Source organism: Mustelus asterias, unplaced genomic scaffold (assembly GCF_964213995.1).
Source record: "Mustelus asterias unplaced genomic scaffold, sMusAst1.hap1.1 HAP1_SCAFFOLD_682, whole genome shotgun sequence".
In the NCBI taxonomy this organism is placed as follows: Eukaryota; Metazoa; Chordata; class Chondrichthyes; order Carcharhiniformes; family Triakidae; genus Mustelus; species Mustelus asterias.
This window is the reverse complement of record NW_027590631.1, coordinates 178,687-200,662: the sequence shown is the minus strand read 5'-3', so window position 1 is coordinate 200,662 and position 21,976 is coordinate 178,687. Positions and strand designations below refer to the sequence as shown.

The 21,976-nt window shown below is 51.3% G+C and overlaps 1 protein-coding gene across 1 annotated transcript in view; it reads left to right on the top strand.

Moving 5' to 3' along the window:
- The first annotated feature begins 3,791 nt into the window (after positions 1–3,791).
- Positions 3,792–21,976, top strand: part of LOC144487264 (protein shisa-9-like) — a 33,849-nt gene continuing 15,664 nt past the window's right edge. The window contains exons 1-2 of the mRNA XM_078205348.1: positions 3,792–3,892; positions 4,308–4,432. Of these exons, the coding sequence (XP_078061474.1) occupies positions 3,792–3,892; positions 4,308–4,432 (226 nt within the window). The remainder of the gene's footprint in view (positions 3,893–4,307; positions 4,433–21,976) is intronic.

Below are 21,976 nucleotides of genomic sequence, written 5' to 3'. Positions count from 1 at the left end.
AGTCCAACAGGTTTATTTGGTAGCACAAGCCACTAGCTTTCGGAGCGCTGCTCCTTCATCAGGTGAGTGGGAGTTCTGTTCACAAACAGGGCATATAAAGACACAAACTCAATTTACAAAATAATGGTTGGAATGCGAGTCTTTACAGGTAATCAAGTCTTAAAGGTACAGACAATGTGAGTGGAGAGAGGGTTAAGCACAGGTTAAAGAGATGTGTATTGTCTCCAGACAGGACAGTTAGTGAGATTTTGCAAGCCCAGGCAAGTCATGGGGGTTACAGATAGTGTGACATGAACCCAAGATCCCGGTTGAGGCCGTCCTCATGTGTGCGGAACTTGGCTATCAGTCTCTACTCAGCGACTCTGCATTGTCATGTGTCGTGAAGGCTTCCTTGGAGAACACTTACCCGAAGATCAGAGGCTGAATGCCTGTGACCGCTGAAGTGTTCCCCAACAGGAAGAGAACACTCTTGCCTGGTGATTGTCGAGCAGTGTTCATTCATCCGTTGTCGTAGCGTCTGCATGGTGTTCCCAATGTACCATGCCTCGGGACATCCTTTCCTGCAGCGTATCAGGTAGACAACGTTGGCCGAGTTGCAAGAGTATGTACCGTGTACCTGGTGGATGGTGTTCTCACGTGAGATGATGGCCTCCGTGTCGATGATCCGGCACGTCTTGCAGAGGTTGCTGTGGCAGGGCTGTGTGGTGTCGTGGTCACTGTTCTCCTGAAGGCTGGGTAGTTTGCTGCGGACAATGGCCTGTTTGAGGTTGTGCGGTTGTTTGAAGGCAAGAAATGGGGGTGAGGCGAGGCAGCCGTGCTAACCACTGCGCCACCGTGCCTTTAAAGGAGTTCTTAAGAAAGGCACTATCTAAATGCAAGTCTGCATTTTTGATTGCTGTGTCGATGTTATTTTCACCTCCTCTCAGTGGCAGGTCCTTCAGGACTATGTGAGGGGGGCGGGTTTGCTGGTGGTGTGGGGAGTGGACAGTGTTCCGGAATCTTCCCCCCGGACACATTACTCCAGTGCTGAGGGAAGAATGTGTTTTACTGGCTGCTAAACCCTGCCTGTCACTCAGGGCGGGATGATAGGCTGGATGAATTATTGACAATTGCAATAAATGGAAGATGGTGCTTGAGTTGTGTAAATGTGGCTCAGCAGCGCAGAGATACCGTGACAGAGTTAATTCACATTGCTGTGACTGCGCCTTTCCCTGAAGCCCTGTCAATGACGCTTGACTCATTTATCAAACAATCCACTGACCCTCATGCTTGTAAGTGAGTGATGTACATGTGCACTCAAATGTTATCTCACCCGATTAGAAAGCCACTCGTTCGGTTTTGATTTGAAACAAAGTGGGCCTTGTGCTTCACAATGCGATGGGAAGGCTGGTCAGTTAGTTTGTTTTGTGGCGATGACGGAGCGCGGAACGTTGGCCAGGACGCCAGACCTCTCCCTCGCTCCCAAAACACGCAGCGGCCTCCTTAACGTTCACCTTAAGGCAGACTGGATGTTAATCAAACTGTGAGGCAATTATGCAGTGTTCCCAAGGGTCAGGGTGTCGGGGTGACATCATTTCATTATAGCTTCTTCTTCTCTGCAGCAGCAGGCTGCAAAGAAGAGATTTGCATTTCTGCCAAAGTTTTAGTGTCTTCAGCTCAATACAATGAGTTATTTTCGAGCTCAGTGACACGGTATCATCAAGGCAAACACAACAGCTACATTTCTGCAAGAGGCCATTTTGTCAATGGCCAGTTTTGGCCATTTAAGTTAAGTTTATTTATTAGTGAGACAAGTAAGGCTTGCATTAACACCGCAATGAAGTTACTGTGAAATTCCCCAAGTCGCCACACTCCGGCACCTGCTCGGGTACACTGGGGGAGAATTTAGCACGGCCAATCCACCGAACCAGCACGTCTTTCAGACTGTGGGAGGAAGCCGGAGCACCCGGAGGAAACCCACGCAGACACGGGGAGAATGTGCAGACTCCACACAGACCCAAGCCAGGAATCGAACCCAGATCCCTGGCGCTGTGAGGAAGCAGTGCTCGCCACTGTGCCACCGATTTCCACATTTTTATTTGAAATAAATCGATCCAATTGGCCTCGAACGCCTGTGGACTGGCCGTCACCCACAGTCGGCTGGCCACCCTGTCCCATTTCCCTCAGTAAGAGTTTTAACAACACCAGGTTAAAGTCCAACAGGTTTATTTGGTAGCAAATGCCATTAGCTTTCGGGGCGCTGCTCCTTCGTCAGATGGAGTGGACATCTGCTCTCAAACAGGCATTTCCCTCACCCAGGTCAGGGGCTGCAAGTTTCTCGCCCAAACTTCCTACCTGGACCTGGAGAAAAATGTGCCCTTTACCTGTCTCCTGAGTGTCTCCCCCCACCCCGTACACAGTGAAACCACCCCCCCCCCTTTTTACAGCACTAGCTGCCGTAAAGCGGGTTTGTTTAAAGTTCCCAGCCACTTTGCGAACTCAGGGTGAAGGATATTATTAAACTAGAAAGAGTGCAGAAAAGATTTACTAGGATGCTCCCGGGACTTGATGGATTGAGTTATAAGGGGAGGCTGGATAGACTGGGACTTTTTTCCCTGGAGCGTAGGAGGCTTAGGGGTGATCTTATAGAGGTCTATAAAATAATGAGGGACATAGACAAGGTAGATGGTCAACATGGAGCTGCATTGTGGAGCCATCCCACCAGCTGTGTTTTGGTCATCAGTCATATTTCTTGGCCATTGAAGCAACAGCTTGAGGAGAAATTGGGAGAAAAATAAAGTCAAAGCCTTGGAGTTGTTGCTGAAATGTTTTTGTGTGTTATGTTCGGAAGGTCACAGAGCTGGAAGATCCAAATGAACAGAGAAAACAGCGAGATCAGAACAAGCTGAAGGCCGCAGGCTCCGACTGCAATCTAAATATATGTTTCTGTTGGATTGATTCCCAATGTCGAGGACTAGAAAAAACTTTCCTTCAAAATTCAGATCTTACAATTTGAAATGGTCAAAGAATCTTAGAATCCGACAGTGCAGAAGGAGGCCATTCGTCCCATAGTCTGCACCGACCACAATCCCATCCAGGTCCTATCCCCGTAACCCCGCATATTTACCCTAGCTAGTCCCCCTGACACTAAGGGGCAATTTAGCACGGCCAATCCACCTAACCCGCACATCTTTGGAGTGTGGGAGGAAACCGGAGCACCCGGAGGAAACCCACGCAGACACGGGGAGAATGAGCAAACTCCACACACACACACACACTGTAAGTAGTCTCACAACACCAGGTTAAAGTCCAACAGGTTTCTTTGGAATCACGAGCTTTTGGAGCTCTCACCTGATGAAGGGGCAGCGCTCCGAAAGTTTGTGCCACCAAATAAACCTGTTGAACTTTAACCTGGCGTTGTGAGACTTCTTACTGTGTTCACCTCAGTCCAACGCCGGCAACTCCACATCATGGCATCCACACAGACAGTGACTGAGGCTGGAATTGAACCCGGGTCCCTGGCGCTGTGAGGCAGCAATGCTAGCCACCGTGCCACCCCAATTCTTTCCTCAATGGTGCGGCCCCACCGCAAAGCTCCACAGTACAACCCCATGATATGGCTCCATGGCGCAGCAATGTGGCTCTGTGGTGCAGCTCCACCATACGGCTCCATGGCACGGCAATGTGGCTCTGTGGTGCAGCTCCACCATACGGCTCCATGACACAGCAATGTGGCTCTGTGGTGCAGCTCCACCATACGGCTCCATGGCACGTCAATGTGGCTCTGTGGTGCAGCTCCACCATACGGCTCCATGACACAGCAATGTGGCTCTGTGGTGCAGCTCCATGGTGTGGCCTTGCTGGTACAGCTCCACAACACAAAACCATGCCTCACTGAAATGCCACAGCTGAGGTAGGATCGCCAAACAGCATTAACACCACTGGAGCCATGCTAGTAATGCTAGTTATGCTCGGTGACTAGGAGAATTTGTTAAGCGATGCCACCCAGGTTGTTAGTGGTGATGTGATTTGTTAAGAAGGTTAAGGTGGATGACTGGGCTGGTGTGTAGAGTGGTTCCTGTGGCCTGCAGTGTTTCAGGCTGGATTGAGTTCATCAAGGTAAGGAGGACATGAATCTGACATGGTTCCTGCTCCCAATGGCTTTTCAGTAGCATGTTCACCAGGGGCAGGTGGGATTCCAGTGGGGATGTTCCACTGTGACTTCTCCAGGAGTCCTTCAGGAGGGAACGGAGTGAAGAAGCTTTACTGAGGTTTAAAACCTCTTCAAGTCAGAGCGTGTTGGTGAGTTTTCTCTCTTCTCTTTCCAGAGCCCTTACAGATATCCTCAAACAACAGGAAAACAACACCATGGATTACATCGAGCGGGGTGGGAGTTTTGGGACAGTCCAGGTCCCCATCAGCCTGACACCCAGAACATCAAGGAGCAGCGTAGGTAGGTAACTCCCTGGCTGGATGGCCGGCCTTGTCTGGGCAATGCCACACATTAATGTTCAGTGATTGAAAAATTTATTTATTAGTGTCACAAGTAGGCTTACATTAACACTGCAATGAAGTTACTGTGAAAATCCCCCAGTCGCCACACTCTGGCGCCTGTTCGGGTACACTGAGGGAGAATTTAGCACGGCCAATGCACCCTAACCAGCCTGTCTTTTGGACTGTGGGAGGAAACCGGAGAACCCGGAGGAAACCCACGCAGACACTGGACGAACGTGCAAACTCCACACAGACAGTGACCCAAGCCGGGAATCGAACCCGAGTCCCTGATGCTGTGAGGCAGCAGTGCGAACTGCTTTGCCACTGTGCCGCCACAAGGTGAAGGTGAGGTGACTCCTGTATTAAGGAAAGATACCTGAGCCCATGTAGGAAGGGTCTGCAGCCGCGTTGTGCTAACAAGTCTGATTCCATGGATATGCATTTGGCCCTCAGCCGATTGGCCAGTGAAGATGGTTTTCTGATCTCGAGTTACAGGTCGGAAGTCCATCACCAAGTTAGGAAAATAACACATTCACTTTGACCATTTTCTGTCCTTTTATTTTAGTCTGTGTAAAGGTGGCGTTCTTTATCCACAGGGTGTGGGCGTCGCTGGCTGGGCCAGCATTTATTGCCCATCCCTAATTGCCCCTTGAATTCAACGGCTGTGATTCTCCCAAAGAAATTCTAAGTCCCCAATTTGCATCAAAACGGGAGTAACTCCCGCTGTTTTTTTTAGTGGGAGTTTCAGATCGAATCTGTGACACTCTGAGCTCTGCAGAGAGCCCGAGAGGGATTCACTCTGAAAATCAGGGGAGCGGGACCTATTCCTGCTGGAAAGGCCGGCAGAATAGCGCTGAGTGGGCCACTGCACACGCGCCAATCCGTCAGCTCTGAGATCGGCACATGCACAGTAGCCCCGCACTGCCAGCCTCCCAGTCACTGGCCAGCCCCAGAGCCCCCCATCGCTGCTCCTTCAGCCCCCCACCCTCCCCTCCCGATCACTGACCTCTGCGGCAATCCCCAATGTTCCCTCTCCCCCCAAGAGTCCCCTCCCCCGGCAGCCCAGACCCCGCCCCCCCCCCACCAACTGGATGGCCAGCCCTGATCGCTGTCCTCCATCCCACTACCTGCGATCCCTGTGCAGAGTGGCAGCGGGATACCCCACCTCAACCGATCGCCCCTATAAGCCCTGCCCCTCTGCCCCCACCCCCCTCCTTGGCACTGCCAGATACCTGGTGGGCGGTACCAATTTGCCCCTTGGGCTGAGCCAGGGGCAGTTAAGCGTCAACCGCATTGCTGTGGCTCTGGAGTCACATGTAGGCCAGACCAGGTAAGGACAGCAGATTTCCTTCCCGAAAGAACATCAGTGAACCAGATGGGTTTTTATAACAATCGATGATAGTTTGAAGGTGACCATTACTGAGGCTAACTTTCAATTCCAGATTGATGAATAGAATTGAAGTGTGGTGGGATTTGAAGGCGTCGCCTCACAGCGTGAGCCTGGGCCTCTAGATTACTGACCTTGAGTTATTACCACCAGCCACCGTCTCCCAATGGAACTGCAACACTGTCACACTGAAAGCTGCTGTAAACCGGGTTCATGGAGGAGATGTTGGGGGGGGGGGGGGGGGGCGGGGGGGGGGGTTACCTTTGGCCTAATCTCCAAAGAGGGTCTAGATTTGTACACAATGAGATCGGTTACGTAACTCCGAGATGTTTTCATTGAGGGGGGGGGGGGAGCGACCCAAACAAGGGGCCATAAGAGTCGTTAATAAATTAAATCAGGAATTCAGGAGAAACCTTTTTTCCCAGGCAGTGGGGAGAATGTGGGACTCACTCCCACGGGGAGTGGGGGAGAATGTGGGACTCACTCCCACGGGGAGTGGGGGGGAATGTGGGACTCACTCCCACGGGGAGTGGGGGAGAATGTGGGACTCACTCCCACGGGGAGTGGGGGGGAATGTGGGACTCACTCCCACGGGGAGTGGGGGGCAATGTGGGACTCACTCCCACGGGGAGTGGGGGGAATGTGGGACTCACTCCCACGGGGAGTGGAGGAGAATGTGGGACTCACTCCCACGGGGAGTGGGGGGGAATGTGGGACTCACTCCCACGGGGAGTGGGGGGGAATGTGGGACTCACTCCCACGGGGAGTGGAGGAGAATGTGGGACTCACTCCCACGGGGAGTGGGGGAGAATGTGGGACTCACTCCCGCAGAGAATGGGGAGAATGTGGGACTCACTCCCACGGGGAGTGGGGGAGAATGTGGGATTCACTCCCATGGGGAGTGGGGGAGAATGTGGGACTCGCTCCCACAGGGAGTCGGGGAGAATGTGGGACTCACTCCCACGGGGAGTGGGGGAGAATGTGGGACTCACTCCCACGGGGAGTGGGGGAGAATGTGGGACTCGCTCCCACGGGGAGTGGAGGAGAATGTGGGACTCACTCCCGCAGAGAATGGGGAGAATGTGGGACTCACTCCCACGGGGAGTGGAGGAGAATGTGGGACTCACTCCCGCAGAGAATGGGGAGAATGTGGGACTCACTCCCACAGGGAGTCGGGGAGAATGTGGAATTCACTCCCACGGGGAGTGGGGGAGAATGTGGGACTTGCTCCCACGGGGAGTGGGGGAGAATGTGGGACTCACTCCCACAGGGAGTCGGGGAGAATGTGGAATTCACTCCCACGGGGAGTCGGGGAGAATGTCGGACTCGCTCCCACGGGGAGTGGGGGAGAATGTGGGACTCGCTCCCACGGGGAGTGGAGGAGAATGTGGGACTCACTCCCGCAGAGAATGGGGAGAATGTGGGACTCACTCCCACGGGGAGTGGAGGAGAATGTGGGACTCACTCCCGCAGAGAATGGGGAGAATGTGGGACTCACTCCCACAGGGAGTCGGGGAGAATGTGGAATTCACTCCCACGGGGAGTGGGGGAGAATGTGGGACTCGCTCCCACAGGGAGTCGGGGAGAATGTGGAATTCACTCCCACGGGGAGTGGGGGAGAATGTGGGACTCACTCCCACAGGGAGTCGGGGAGAATGTGGAATTCACTCCCACGGGGAGTGGGGGAGAATGTGGGACTCGCTCCCACGGGGAGTGGGGGAGAATGTGGAATTCACTCCCACGGGGAGTGGGGGAGAATGTGGGACTCGCTCCCACGGGGAGTGGGGGAGAATGTGGGACTCGCTCCCACGGGGAGTGGGGGAGAATGTGGGAATCGCTCCCACGGGGAGTGGGGGAGAATGTGGAATTCACTCCCACGGGGAGTGGGGGAGAATGTGGGACTCACTCCCACGGGGAGTGGGGGAGAATGTGGGACTCACTCCCACGGGGAGTGGGGGAGAATGTGGGACTCGCTCCCGCGGGGAGTGGGGGAGAATGTGGGACTCGCTCCCATGGGGAGTGGGGGAGAATGTGGGACTCACTCCCGCAGAATGCGGGACTTGCTGCCACGGGGAGTGGGGGAGAATGTGGGACTCACTCCCATGGGGAGTGGGGAGAATGTGGGACTCACTCCCACGGGGAGTGGGGAGAATGTGGGACTCGCTCCCATGGGGAGTGGGGGAGAATGTGGGAGTCATTCCCACGGGGAGTGGGGGAGAATGTGGGACTCACTCCCACGGGGAGTGGGGAGAATGTGGAATTCGCTCCCACGGGGAGTGGGGAGAATGTGGGACTCGCTCTCATGGGGGACAGCTACGGTGAATAGCATGGATACATTTAAGGGGGAAACTGGATAAACACAAGCGTGAGAGAGGAATAGAAGGATCTGGTGAGCTGGTGTAGAGTGGCAAGAGCCTCATGAGGAGCATAAATACCAGCATGGTCCAGAGGGGCCAAATGGCCTGTTTGTGTGCTGAATGGTTTAGGTGGGGCTGACATAAGCAACGTGGCTGCCCACCTGCCAATGGTGGTGTTTCCAATCTAGTCCTGATGAGGGGCTGCAGTTGCATTAAGTGAGGCCTGATCTTCACTTCTTGACGCTGAGCAGTAACAGTTTCACTGCTCGCTGCCTCCCTCCCTCCGGTTCCCTATAATCTCCATTAACACTCAGGGGAGATCGGAGAAGCACGGCTGAAGATAAGAATGGAATCGCCTCCAAATAATCAGGATCCAAAAGATTTATGATCACCACGGAAATTAAGCACACAGTGATAATGTCTTTGGATAATAGTTATATAACCACTGGAGCTCGGAGCTTATGTCTTCACTGGAGAATTCACACATTACAGTTCTCGACTCAATGGCCAGGCCTTGAATGAATGCCAAAGTAGCTGTTTCTAACACTCAATATTAAACCTGCTTCCTCCCACTCAGACCTATATAATGTTGTGATTTTATCTAACCCATACTGATCTCTCAACATTATTATAGAATCATACAGTGCAGAAGAGGCCCTTCGGCCCATCAAGCACTTGGCCCATACGAGATGAAAAGCTTTGGCAACGTGTCTCTCTCTTCAGAAATAATGTGGAACTTAAAATAAATGAATATTGGCAAAGAAAGGGTGGGCTGAACCTATATTCTCTGGTAGATAAGGCAAGGGTGAGACTCAGTGAATGGCTCTTGCAGAGAGCAAGGATGGATAGGGCAGGCCGAATGGCCTCCCCCTGTGCTGTGTAACCATTTGGTGATTCTAGGATTCTATTAAATGTGTAAAATTCTGAAGGGGCTCAACAGAATAGATACTTGGAGGATGCTTTCCCTGGCTGAAGAGGGCTGTGGGAATGAGGCAGGAGGAGTGGTGGCCGGCTGAGTTGTACTTTCAGAGAGGCAGGGCAAACATGACGGGCCAAATGGCCTTCTCCTGTGCATTAACTGTTCTGTGAGCTGGATTAATAATAATAGAAACATAGAAAACTACAGCACAAAACAGGCCCTTCAGCCCCACAAGTTGTGCCGAACATATCCCTACCTTCTAGGCCTACCTATAACCCTCCATCTTATTAAGTCCCATGTACTCATCCAGGAGTCTCTTAAAAGACCCTATTGAGTTCGCCTCCACCACCACTGACGGCAGCCGATTCCACTCGCCCACCACCCTCTGAGTGAAAAACTTCCCCCTAACATTTCCCCTGTACCTACCCCCCAGCACCTTAAACCTGTGTCCTCTTGTAGCAGCCATTTCCACCCTGGGAAAAAGCCTCTGAGAGTCCACCCGATCTATGCCTCTCAACATCTTATATACCTCTATTAGGTCTCCTCTCATCCTACGTCTCTCCAAGGAGAAAAGACCGAGCTCAGCCTATCCTCATAAGACATGCCACTCAATCCAGGCAACATCCTTGTAAATCTCCTCTTCACCCTTTCAATCTTTTCCACATCCTTCCTGTAATGAGGCGACCAGAACTGAGCACAGTACTCCAAGTGGGGTCTGACAAGGGTCTTATATAGCTGCATCATTATCCCCGGAGTCCTAAACTCAGCACACCGTACGCCTTCTTAACCACCTCCTCCACCTGCGGGGCCGATTTTAGAGTCCTATGGACCTGGACCCCAAGGTCCTTCTGATCCTCTACCGTACGAAGAGTCTTTCCCTTTATATTGTACTCCTTCATCCCATTTGACCTACCAAAATGGACCACGACGCATTTATCTGGTTTGAAGTCCATCTGCCACTTCTCCGCCCAGTCTTGCATCCTATCTATGTCATGCTGCAGCTTCTGACATCCCTCCAGACTATCCACAACCCCACCAACCTTCGTGTCGTTGGCAAACTTACCAACCCATCCCTCCACTTCCTCATCCAGGTCATTTATGAAAATGACAAACAGCAAGGGTCCCAGAACAGATCCCTGGGGCACACCACTGGTGACCGACCTCCATTTAGAAAAAGACCCATCTATACCCACTCTCTGCCTCCTTTGGGCAAGCCAGTTCTGAATAATGTGAAGCAGCTTGGGATTTTTTTGCTAAGGCTCTATAAAAACACAAGTCTTTCTTGACCTAATGCCTCTCTATCCCCTCCCTCGGAGTGAAAAATGTCTCAGTCTAACAGGGTGGCTTCAGCATGTGTGATGACCCCAAGATGTGAAGCTTCCTGTCAGCGGACTGGAGTCCAGTCGACCGTGACGGTTCCCACTGCCCTTCCTAATGACGATGGCCTAACATGGCCCTGCACTATCATTACCGCTCACAGCTGCTGCTCCCACTGGCTCCTCCCAACAGTTCCACAGGAAGTAGAAAGACCGCCGTCACTGGCAACTTTTGCATCCTTTTTATAAATGAGAATCAAGCCTCTGGGATCATTTCCTGAGCAGACAATTAAAGGGCCTGACTCTGAACCAGGGTTATGTGAGGGTTGTGTCAGAATTTGATGCCGGACAGCAGGGCTAAGTTCATTCACAGGGCAGTTTGGAATTCAGTTTAAAAGAAAGTCAGTACAGGACCCCACGGAGCTGTACTCTGTATTTTACCATCCCGCTTTCAGGCACGACGCAGTGGTAAAGTGTGGTGTCAAGCCAATAGCGCGACTGGTGCCTGTTTTCACCACCGCTGCCATTTTACCAGCGCAGGATGTCCGACACGGTCAGCTCTTCGCTGGAAATGGGCAAGAGGCTGGTTAATTTATTTAAATTGATGGAAATCGCATGTTGAATGTGTTTAGCGAACCCGGCGCTCAATCGTCCCAGCTTGCCTGCCTTTATGGAATTATACAGCAAATGGCAGAACCATCAGAAGCTTAACATGCAGAGGGATCTGGGCGTACAGGCCCACAGTTCCCTGAAAGTGGCAACACAACTGGATAAGGTGGTTAAGATGGCGCATGGCATGCTTGCCTTCATCAGTCGGGGCATAGAGTGTAAAAATCGGCAAGTCATGTTGTGGCTGTATCAAGGTTTTCTTAAGCCACATTTAGAATATTGTGTACAGTTTTGGTCGCCACACAACCAGTAGGATGTGGAGGCTTTGGAGAGGATACAGAAAAGGTTTACCAGGAAGTAACGCCCATATTCAAGAAAAGACAGTCCAAGCAACTGCAGGCCAGTTAGTTTAACATCGGTGATGGGGAAGGTTTTGGAATCGTTAATGAGAGGGAAAAATCAACAGGCACTTGGAGATGTTCGAGTTAATTTAGCAGAGCCAGCAAGGGTTTGAGAAGACAGTTTGTGCTTGGCCAATCTCATTGATGGTTTTGACGAAACAAGAGTCAATGATTTGGATATTGGAATCATGGTAAAATTTTAAACTCTGCCAATGATACCAAACGTGAGCCAGTGACAGAATCCGGGTGATACAAATCAGCTGGAACAGGACACAGATCGGCTGACTGAATGGGCAGAGAAGTGGCAGATGGAATCTAATACAGGGAGGTGTGAGGTGATACGTTTTGGCAAAGGGATAGAGAGAGACAGGATCGAGCCAATGGCACAATTCTGGAGAGTGAGCAGGGACAGAGACACCTGCAGGTTCATGAGCACCGATCAATGAAGGCGGCCGGACATATTGAGAGCGGTTTGCAAAGCATCTTGGGCTTCATACATAAAGGCACTGAGGACAAAAGGAGGAAAATGATGTTGAACCTGTACAAAGCCCGGGTTTAGGCCCCGATTCTGCTCAATTTAGGAAGAATGTGAGAGGGTGCAGAGGGGATTCACCAGAATGGTTCCAGGGCCGGGATGGGGGCATTTTAGCTCCGGGCTTAGGGTTGGGGAAGAAGGGGTTGTTCCTCTTGGAGCGAAGGAGATTGAGGGGAGATTTGAAGGATGTGAACAAGAGTATTACAGATTTGGATAAGGAAAAGCTGTTGCCATTCGGCTGATAGGACAAAGACTCGGTCACACAGGTTTAAGATTTTGGGCAAAGGATGCTGGGAGGTCTGGGGGCGGGGACATGCAGGAATGTGAGGATGGACTTAAATACCCAGCGAGTGTTAATGAGCTGCAACTCACTGCCCACGGTGCAAATGGAAACAATGATTTCAAAAGGAAATTGGATGGACAGTTGAGGAAAATAAGCACACAGGGCGAGAGACAATAGGGCTGACTAGATTGTTCCCAATGGTCTCCTTGTTTGCTGTAAATAACTATGACTCCAACACTGTTCATTTCCTCCTCCCTGTGTTAAGAATTCTTGGTGGAAGGGTTTATGAATTATATAATTATGGTTCCTGCTTGTGCTACAACCTAGATTACAGCATCCAGAGAGAAGTGGATTTTAAATCCCATTGGGAATGTGTGTGGAATATATTGTTCTTCAGACAGACGGTCAGATCTGGAGAAGGTTGGGTTTCTTGGCTCCGTTTATTGCTCCTGTCTGGGCTGCAGAGTGAGGGGCGATTTCCCCGCTCTCTGAGCCTGACCTGAAAGATGATGGGCCGCCTGCAGTTGTGATTGATCATTCCGGGGTGAGAGGTTGGGCTGGTTTGGAGGTTGAACTCACTGCTCCCAGGATGGGTATGGAGGCAAGCTGAGCGGGAGACCTTCCTCTCTGCTCTGTCAGTCGGTTCAATTCAGTGAAAGTAAGAATAAAGCAAAGAACAGCAACCCCAGCCCTCACCCCCACAAACACACCCATGCCACCTCCGCCCACCCCTTCATAGCCCTATACAAACCTACTTCCAACTCAATGCCAAGTCATATTCCACCATCTCCCACCCATTGCCCCAGCCCTCTCCATTCCAACTCACCAGGCATCCTTCGACAGTTCCGATGTGTTTTTGCATTTTTACACTCGCATTTACATTTAACAATCCCAAAAGATGCCTTGCCTCCACCAAAGATGTCCCGAGACCCTATCCAAAGGGGCACCTTGGCTATCCAAACCAATCCACCCATTGGGGTGGCACAATGGTTAGCACTGCTGCCTCACAGCACCAGGGACCCAGGTTCAATTCCAGCCACGGGTGACTGCCTGTGTGGAGTTTGCACGTTCTCCCCGTGTCTGCGTGGGTTTCCTCCGGGTGCTCCGGTTTCCTCCCACAGTCCAAAGATGTGCGGGTTAGGTGGATTGACCATGCTAATTTGCCCCTTAGTGTCAGGGGAATGGCCCCTGACAATATGTGGTAAATATCAGGTCAGGTTACCCTCATGCCTGTGTGGTGTGGCAGAGGGGAAGGATGAGGGGCTTCCCTGCTCAGTGAAAGGGGGGGGGGGCGGTGAGGCCTGTCTCTGAGATTGGGGCATCTGGGTGTCGGCTGTCTGGAGGGTTGTTCGAGATGGCCTCATTAACATTGTTCAGGTGTGCGAACCCTAGCTGACAGATGCTGCCGGTGCCAGCGGGGAAACACTCCGGTTTTCCCACCGGTGTGGGCACTTAGCCTCAAAAACAGGAGAAATCGGCCAGGGTCCCCCCCCCCCCCCCACCCCCCCACCTCCACTCCCTCGCAGGGTCAGACCAGCACCCGACTGACACCAATCAGTGTCGAACAACTGTCACCATCTGGATTAGACAACAAGTGCCATGTGGGTGGGGGACACGAGGGAGGGGCTGGAGGGGGGAGCTGAACACTTCACCACGTTCCCTGCTCCTTGAAGGTGCTGCATTTCCCCCCCCGCCCCTTCCCCACCCCACAATGCTGGCAGCTGGAGCCGGTTACTGTGCCCTGCGGCTAATCCAACAGCTGGCAGCCTGCAGATGTGCAGAGCAGTCAGGCAACAACGCTGAACTTCAGCCGTCTGAGCATTTAGTAGCGAGCTAACTCCCTAACATCTCCTGTATAAATAGAACAGCCACCGTCTGTGGCCGTGTGAATGTCTGTGAGCCTCTTGCAGTTGTCAATATGGCTGAATGCCATCCAGATAAAATGTCTTCTCCACATATTCCCTGCCGCATTGCTGTGACCCTCATATTAAAGGCAGATCTAATGTGACAATGGAAAAAGAGAACAGTGCTCTCCACTTCAGATCATCCCAGCTCACAGCCCGGCTGGGAATTTAATGGGAGAATTCCTCTTTTGACGGCTATTGGACATGTTTAACAAGATCATAAGAAATAGGAACAGGAGTAGGCCATTCAGCCCCCGGAGCCTGCTGCTCCATTCAATAGGATCATGGCTGACTGACATTCCTCATGTCCACTTTCCTGCCCTTTTCCCATAACCCCTGATCCCGGGCGGCACGGGTGGCACTGTGGGTTAGCACTGCTGCCTCACAGCGCCAGGGACCCGGGGTCAAATCCAGCCTCGGGTCACTGTCTGTGCGGAGTCTGCACTTTCTCCCCGTGTCTGCGTGGGTTTCCTCCGGGTGCTTCGGGGTTCCTCCCACAGTCTAAAGATTACGTGGATCGGCCATGATAAATTGCCCCTTAGTGTCAGGGGGATTGGCAGCAGTTACGGGGATTGTTGTCGATGCAAGCTCGAGGGGCCGAATGACGTCCTTCTGCACTGTAGGGATTCTATGATCTTTACTGATAAAAAGTCTATCCATCACGGCCTTGAACCGATACAAGGACTCTGCCCCCACCGCTCTCTGTGGCAACGAGTTCCAAGGACTCATATTTTCCACATTTTACCCTATTTGCCAACTTTTTGCCCACTTAGTTAACCTATCAATACCTTTGTAAACTGTTTGTGTTCCTCTCGCAACTTGCCTTTCCACCTACTTTTGTGTCGTCTGTAAATTTGGTTGCAATACATTCGCTTCCTTCCTCCAAGTCATTAATATACATTGTAAACAGTTGTGGTCCCCGCACTGACCCCTGTAGAACCCCACTGGTCCATGTCCACCAATCACTGAAAGTGGCAACCCAGGTGGATAAGGTTGTCAAGAAGGCATACGGCATGCTTGCCTTCATCGGTCGGGGCATTGAGTATAGAAATTGGCAGGTCGTGCTGCAGCTGTACAGAACCTTAGTTAGGCCTCATTTGGAATATTGTGTACAATTCTGGTCGCCACACTACCAGAAGGGTGTGGATTCTTTGAAGAGGGTACAGAAGAGGTTTATCAGGATGTTGCCTGGTCTGGAGGTTATTAGCTATGAGGAGAGGTTGGAGAAACCCGGTTCGTTCTCACTGGAACGACGGAGGTTGAGGGGTGACCTGATAGAGGTTTACAAGATTATGAGGGGCACGGACAGAGTGGATCGTCAGATGCTCTTTCCTAGGGTAGAAAAGTCAAGTACTCAGGGACATGGGTTTAAGGTGCGTGGGGGAAAGTTTAGAGGAGATGTGCGAGGCAAGTTTTTTATGCAGCGGGTGGTGAATGTCTGGAACGCGCTGCCCGGGGAGGTGGTGGGAGCGGGTACGATAGCGGCATTTAAGGGGCAATTAGACAAATACATGAATAGGATGGGAATGGGAGGATACAGGCTCTGTAAGTGCAGACGGTTTTAGTTTAGGCAGCATCATGATCGGCGCAGGCTTGGAGGGCTGCCCCCCCCCACCTCCCCCTCAATAAACCGTTGAGGCCAGGACTCAGTTGGAATTTTCAGAACTCAGATGAATTGATTTATGTTCAGTGAAGGTTTGAAGGGATATATGACAACTTGCATCAACATGCACTTTTTGACTAAGTTATCCAATCAGATCCACTCCCCTGCAACATTCATAGAATCCCTACTGTGCAGGAGGAGGCCATTCGGCCCATCGAGTCTGCACCGACCACAATCCCACCCAGGCCCTATTCTCGTAAGACCACATATTTACCCTGCTAGTTCCCCTGACACGAAGGGGTAATTTATCGTGGCCAATCCACCTAACCCGCACATCTTTGGACTGTGGGAGGAAACCGGAGCACCCGGAGGAAACCCACGCAGACACGGGGAGAACGTGCAGACTCCAACCAGACAGTGATCCAAGGCTGGAATTGAATCCAGGTCCCTGGCGCTGTGAGGCAGCAGCGCTAACCCGCTGTGCCACCGTGCTGCCCTCCTAGATCTGTAAACCTTTCCTTTGTAGACTATTCCTCTAGTTCCCTTTGCGACAGTTGTCATTGACTCTGCTTCCACTGTCCTTTCAGGCAGCACCTTCCAGATCACAATAACTCAATGTGTTAAAAAATTGCCTCTTTTGCTTTTATATCCATGTTGTCTGGATACTGTTTCACCTGCCATTGCAAACAGTTTCTCCTTATCCCCTAAAATGCCTCAATTAAATCTCCCTCTCACCTTCTCTGCTCGAAGGAGAACAATCCCATCTTCTTCAGGCTCTGCACATTAGCTAAAGTCCCCTCGTTCCCTCATCTCCTCCGTATCCTCCAACACCTCGACATCCTCCCTGTAGAGTTATTCCCAGAATGGGACACAATGAGCAGCGGTCTCGGCCACTGGATTGAAAGCCAACACTTTCGAAGAGTTGTGTACACAATCACTGAGCTCTCCGCCTCTGTTCCCGTTTTAAAACTGGACGTGAAACCAAGAGTTCAGATACAGATCAACCATGATCGAATTTAGCAGCGGAAGGGGTTTGAGGGACAGAATGGCCGTCTTCCTGGTCCAAGTGAAATGATGTGGGATCACTCGGGTGCAGCCACCTGGCGGACATGAATTGTGATCACAAAGCGACTCGTGACTGAGTACAAAAAGGTAGCGGTAGAATTCCAGCTGAGTTTCTGGTCAATGGTTACTCCCAGGATGTTGATAGTGGGAGGTTCAGTAGTGGTAATGCCATTGAATGTCATGGGGCCATGATTAGATTCTCTCTTGTTGAAGATGGTTGGGGATGTTGGAGATCCCAAGGCATTCTCCAATGTCGGGGCTGGTCATTGTCTGGTCCTAGTGTGGTCTGCAGTTGACTGAAATTCATCTGCTTTCTGGTTCAGCCAAGTCTCCTGCACTTCCTGAGCTGTCACTGGAGAGTGGGGTGGGTGTTTTTGTGCTTGGATAATAGTGACTTCTCATTGGGGTAAACCCTGTAGAGGCGATGCTTCTCCTCCCAGAGCTTCTGGGTGACTTCATTGTCTTCATCGGACCTGTCTTGATGCTGCTGGGAGTTGGGCAATGAGCCTCTGGAGCATTGGGAGGAGGAGGCCATCTCCCTGAGGCTCACTCAGTCCTCCTCGATGATGCAGCAAGTGTCTGCACTCACTGTACAAAGACAGCTCTCCACTTTCTCCCACAGAGGTTCCTTCATCATTGTCTGCTGAGCCTTTGGGACATTGAGCTGTTCCTGGATCTCATTGCCCTGGGTGCTTCTGGGGATAGAGCTCAATGTGTAGTTTTGAAATGGGAAGACAGCTGGCCAGTGCAGCAGTCAGCACCACACAGGGATTTTGTTTCACTCACATCCTGGTGTGGGGGAAATGGCACAGATTGAAGATTGGGGTTAGTTAAGAGAAAGCAGAGAGTTGGCCACGGGGGATCATCGATAGATTTCCCCACGGACCCTGTGGAGTGGAGGCTCGCCCAGTGGGGAAAGAGCAACAGGGTGTTTAAAACCAGCTGGTTCCACTCAGGCCAGCAGTCGAAGGACTCGGTCTGTAAACATCGAATCCCTACAGTGCAGAAGGAAGCCATTCAGCCCATCGAGTCTGCACCGACCACAATCCCTCAAGTCCTATTCCCACAGCCCCATGCATTTACCCTAGCTAGTCTCCCTAACACTAAGGGGCAATTTAGCACGGCCAATCCACCTAACCCGTACATCTTTGGAGTGTGGGAGGAAACCAGAGCACCCGGAGGAAACTCACGCAGACACGGGGACAATGTGCAAACTCGAGGCCGGAATTGAACCCGGGTCCCTGGCGCTGTGAGGCAGCAGTGCTAACCACTGTGCCACCATGCCGCCCACTATAGCCGCAGAAGCGGTACCTTATTTACGCTGTAAATAAAGGGTGATGGTGACGGAAGACTGGCCTCAGTGAGATTATTACATTGGCATAAATGGGTGTTTTTCTGGTTGGCAGGATGTGTTGAGTGGTGTGCCACAGAGATCAGTGCCAGCACCTCAACATTTTACAATTGATATAAATGACTTGAATTAAGGGACTGTGGGGTATGGTTGCTAAATTTGCTGATGGCATAAAGATAAGGAGGAAAATAAATTGTGAAGAGGGCATAATGAGGCTGCAAAGAGACACGGATCGGTTGAGTGAGTGGGCAAAAATCTGCAAATGGAGTATAATATGGAAAAATGTGAAAAAGTCCATCTTTGACAGGAAGAATAAAAAAAGAAGCTTATTTTCTAAACGGTGGGAGATGGCAGAGCTCTGAGGCGTAGAGGGAGCTGGGTGTCCGAGTGCATGGATCACAAAAGGCTAGAATGCAGGAGGGGAAGAATTGTGAGGGGAATTGAAGATAAAAATAGTGAGGTTTTGCTTCAATTGTACCCGGCATTGGTGAGGCCACAGCTGTGAGTATGGTGTACACTATTGACCAGCTAATTAAGGAAGGATGTAAATGCATCAGGAGCAGTTCAGAGAAGGTTCAAGAGACAAATTCCAGGATTGGGCAGGTTGTCTTATGAGGAAATGTTGGAGAGGTTAGGTTTGTAGAGTTTAGAAGAGTAAGAGGCGACTTGATCAAAACCTTTAAGATTCTGAGGGGTACAGAATGGATGAGTGGTGCTCTGGGAGAATCTAGAACTAGGAGTCACTATCTGAAAACAAAATGTCACTCATTTAGGAGAATGAGGGGAATTTTCTTTCTAGAACATAGAACATAGAAAAACTACAGCACAAACAGGCCCTTCGGCCCACAAGTTGTGCCGGTCATGTCCCTACCTACCTAGGCCTATATATGGGCTTACCTAAAACCCCCAATCCTATTAATTCCCAAGTACTCATCCAGAAGTCTCTCAAAAGACCCTTTCTCTCAGAAGGTCGTGAGTCTCTGGAATTCTCTTCCTCCAAAGGCAGTGGAAGCAGAGTCTTTGAATATTTTTAAGGCACAGTGAGATAGATTCTTGATTAACAAGGGGTTTTGGGGAGTAGGCAGGAATGTGGGGTTGAAGTTATAATCAGATTGGCCATGACTTTATTGAATGGGGGAGCAGGCTCGAGGGGCCAAATGGCCTACTCCTATTTCGCATGTAGTCAGTTAGATGCAAATAGAATGGGGGTTCATCCAAGATGTCTTGTTGCAATTAAAGAGGTGGGAAAGTGTTGGTATTAAGAGCTCAGCACACAGCTTTAGCAAGAGGAGACCATTGATGTTACAACTTTCATGGGCTGAATGGCCTCTTTCTGCACTGTAGGGATTCTAAGAACCCTGTTTTTACAATGACCCCATCCCACACCTGATCTGCACCAACTCTTACACTGAAGTCACCAAGAATGATGTGAATTTCTGGCTTTGCCACAATCAAGGACTAGAGTTGATCATTGAATTTACCCTTAACTTCACCAGGGTTGGTCGTGGTACCCAATGAGAGATGCTTGCCTGTTGCCTGCTGGGGGAGTTTAAGCACCATTGGAGGATGATTAACATCCTTCGGAAAGTAAATTAACTTCCTGACGAGATGGTTCAGAACAGCAAAGCCTACACGAGCTTTACGCCATTCATTTCTACAATTGGGCAGCACGGTGGCACAGTGGTTAGCACTGCTGCCTCACAGCACCAGGGGCCTGGGTTCGATTCCCCGCTTGGATCACTGTGGAGTTTGCACGTTCTTCCCATGTCTGCGTGGGTTTCCTCCAGCTGCTCCGGTTTCCTCCCACACTTCAAAGATGTGCCAGTTAGGTGATTGGCCATGTTAAATCACCCCTTAGTGTTAGAGGGATTAACAGGGTAAATGCATGGGATTATGGGGATAGGGCCTGGGTGGGATTGTGGTCGGTGCAGACCCGATGGGCTGAATGGCCTTCTTCTGCACGAAAGGGATTTTATGGTTTCTAATTCCAAAGAATGCGTAACCTGCACCGGTTTTCTTGAGTTGGCCTTCCTCAGGTAGACAAATCTTGCTGAAGAGAGGTTGTACCCAGCCTGCAGTTCAATCCCTCCAGTCTGTAGGTTGTCGCATTGTCCATGAGGGCTCACATTCTGTGTGCCAATAGTGACCCTTTTTTTGAGATTGATGTATGTCCGCCTTGTTGGGATCCCTGCTTGCTGGGGGCCGGCAATGTTTAGGACACCTTTTCTAACCCATCCTCACACTAGGGAGGTGAGCAGTGTGGTCCTGTGAAGAGCTGCCCAGTCGCTCGGTGTTGTCAAGTTCCAATTCTGTGTCACTTCAGCGGAAAGTGTCTCTATAATCTGAGCCACCTTGTGGGCAGATTCACGGCCACAGTTCCCAGTCAATCCACAATTGGCAGCATTGCCACTCACCCATCGCCACAGGACTTATGACAGAAAGATGGTCGATAACAAACGATAGAAAAATTGAGAACATGTCTTGCATGTGAATTGGATTAGCGAGGGAGAGTTGCACCATCAGCCTTAATCTCTCATCCTGACCTCCCTAGATCCATTGGCAAGGCAAATCCAGAAGGCTGGAGGTAGATCCCACTGCAGTGGGAGTAGCTCGTGAGGAGTGGCGGGGCGGGGGGGGGGGGGGGGGGGGGGGGGGGGGGCGGTCGGAACCGAGGTCCGGGGGGAGCGGTCGGAACCAAGGTCCAGCTTTAGTCAATACATTCCGGAGTGGAGATGGGAACACGGATAGGGGAGGGTGGGCAAAGATATCTTGTATTTTGCAAACTCAGTTCCTCAGCGTAACAAAGAGACTGTTGGATTTACAGATTTTTCTCGTCAAAAATTGGCACTAAATCCTCCAATGTGGCGACAGTTTGCACGCCCCCATTCCACACTGGAAACACACCGTTCACCGGATAGGTAAAGGTGGAACAAAGAGGCATCCAGCCCGACCCGAATGTTTGACATCATCAACAATGTCCATTTTCATTCATTTTACATCAATTACACTCTTAGCTTCTATTGGACATCATTTGCACTCGAAACCAATCAGTTGGCTTTCATTTAACATTTAACATCATAACTGACACCAATGTCATCAATTAACCTAAACCATGAGGCTGGAATATTTGCGATTAGCACCTGTCACTGAAACATCTGGACACTAAAAACAATCAGAACATTCACTTTCCACATTTATAAATTCCGATAGTTTCAAACATCAAAAAGCAGACCTTGTTTTGATTCGTTCATTTTATGCTTTTCTTTACAATCCACAACTCATGCAACACAAACTGCCCAGTGCACCCCCCCTCCCCCCTCACTGCACCCCCCCCCCTCGCTGCACCCTCTCTCCCCCCTCACTGCACCCCCCCCTCGCTGCACCCTCTCTCCTCCCTCGCTGCACCCCCTCTTCCCCCCTCGCTGCACCCCCTTTCCCCCCCTCGCTGCACCCCCTCACTGCACCCCCTCTCCCCACCCCTCGCTGCACCCCCTCTTCCCCCTCGCTGCACCCCCTTTCCCCCCCTCGCTGCACCCCCTCACTGCACCCCCTCTCCCCACCCCTCGCTGCACTCCCTCTTCCCCCTCACTGCACCCCCTCTCCCCCCTTGCTGCACCCCCTCTCCCCCCTCGCTGCACCCCCTTTCCCCCCTCGATGCACCCCCTCTCCCCCCTCACTGCACTCCCTCTCCCCACCCCTCGCTGCACCCCCTCTTCCCCCCTCGCTGTGCCCCCTCTCCCCCTCACTGCAACCCCTCCCTCGCTGCACCCCCT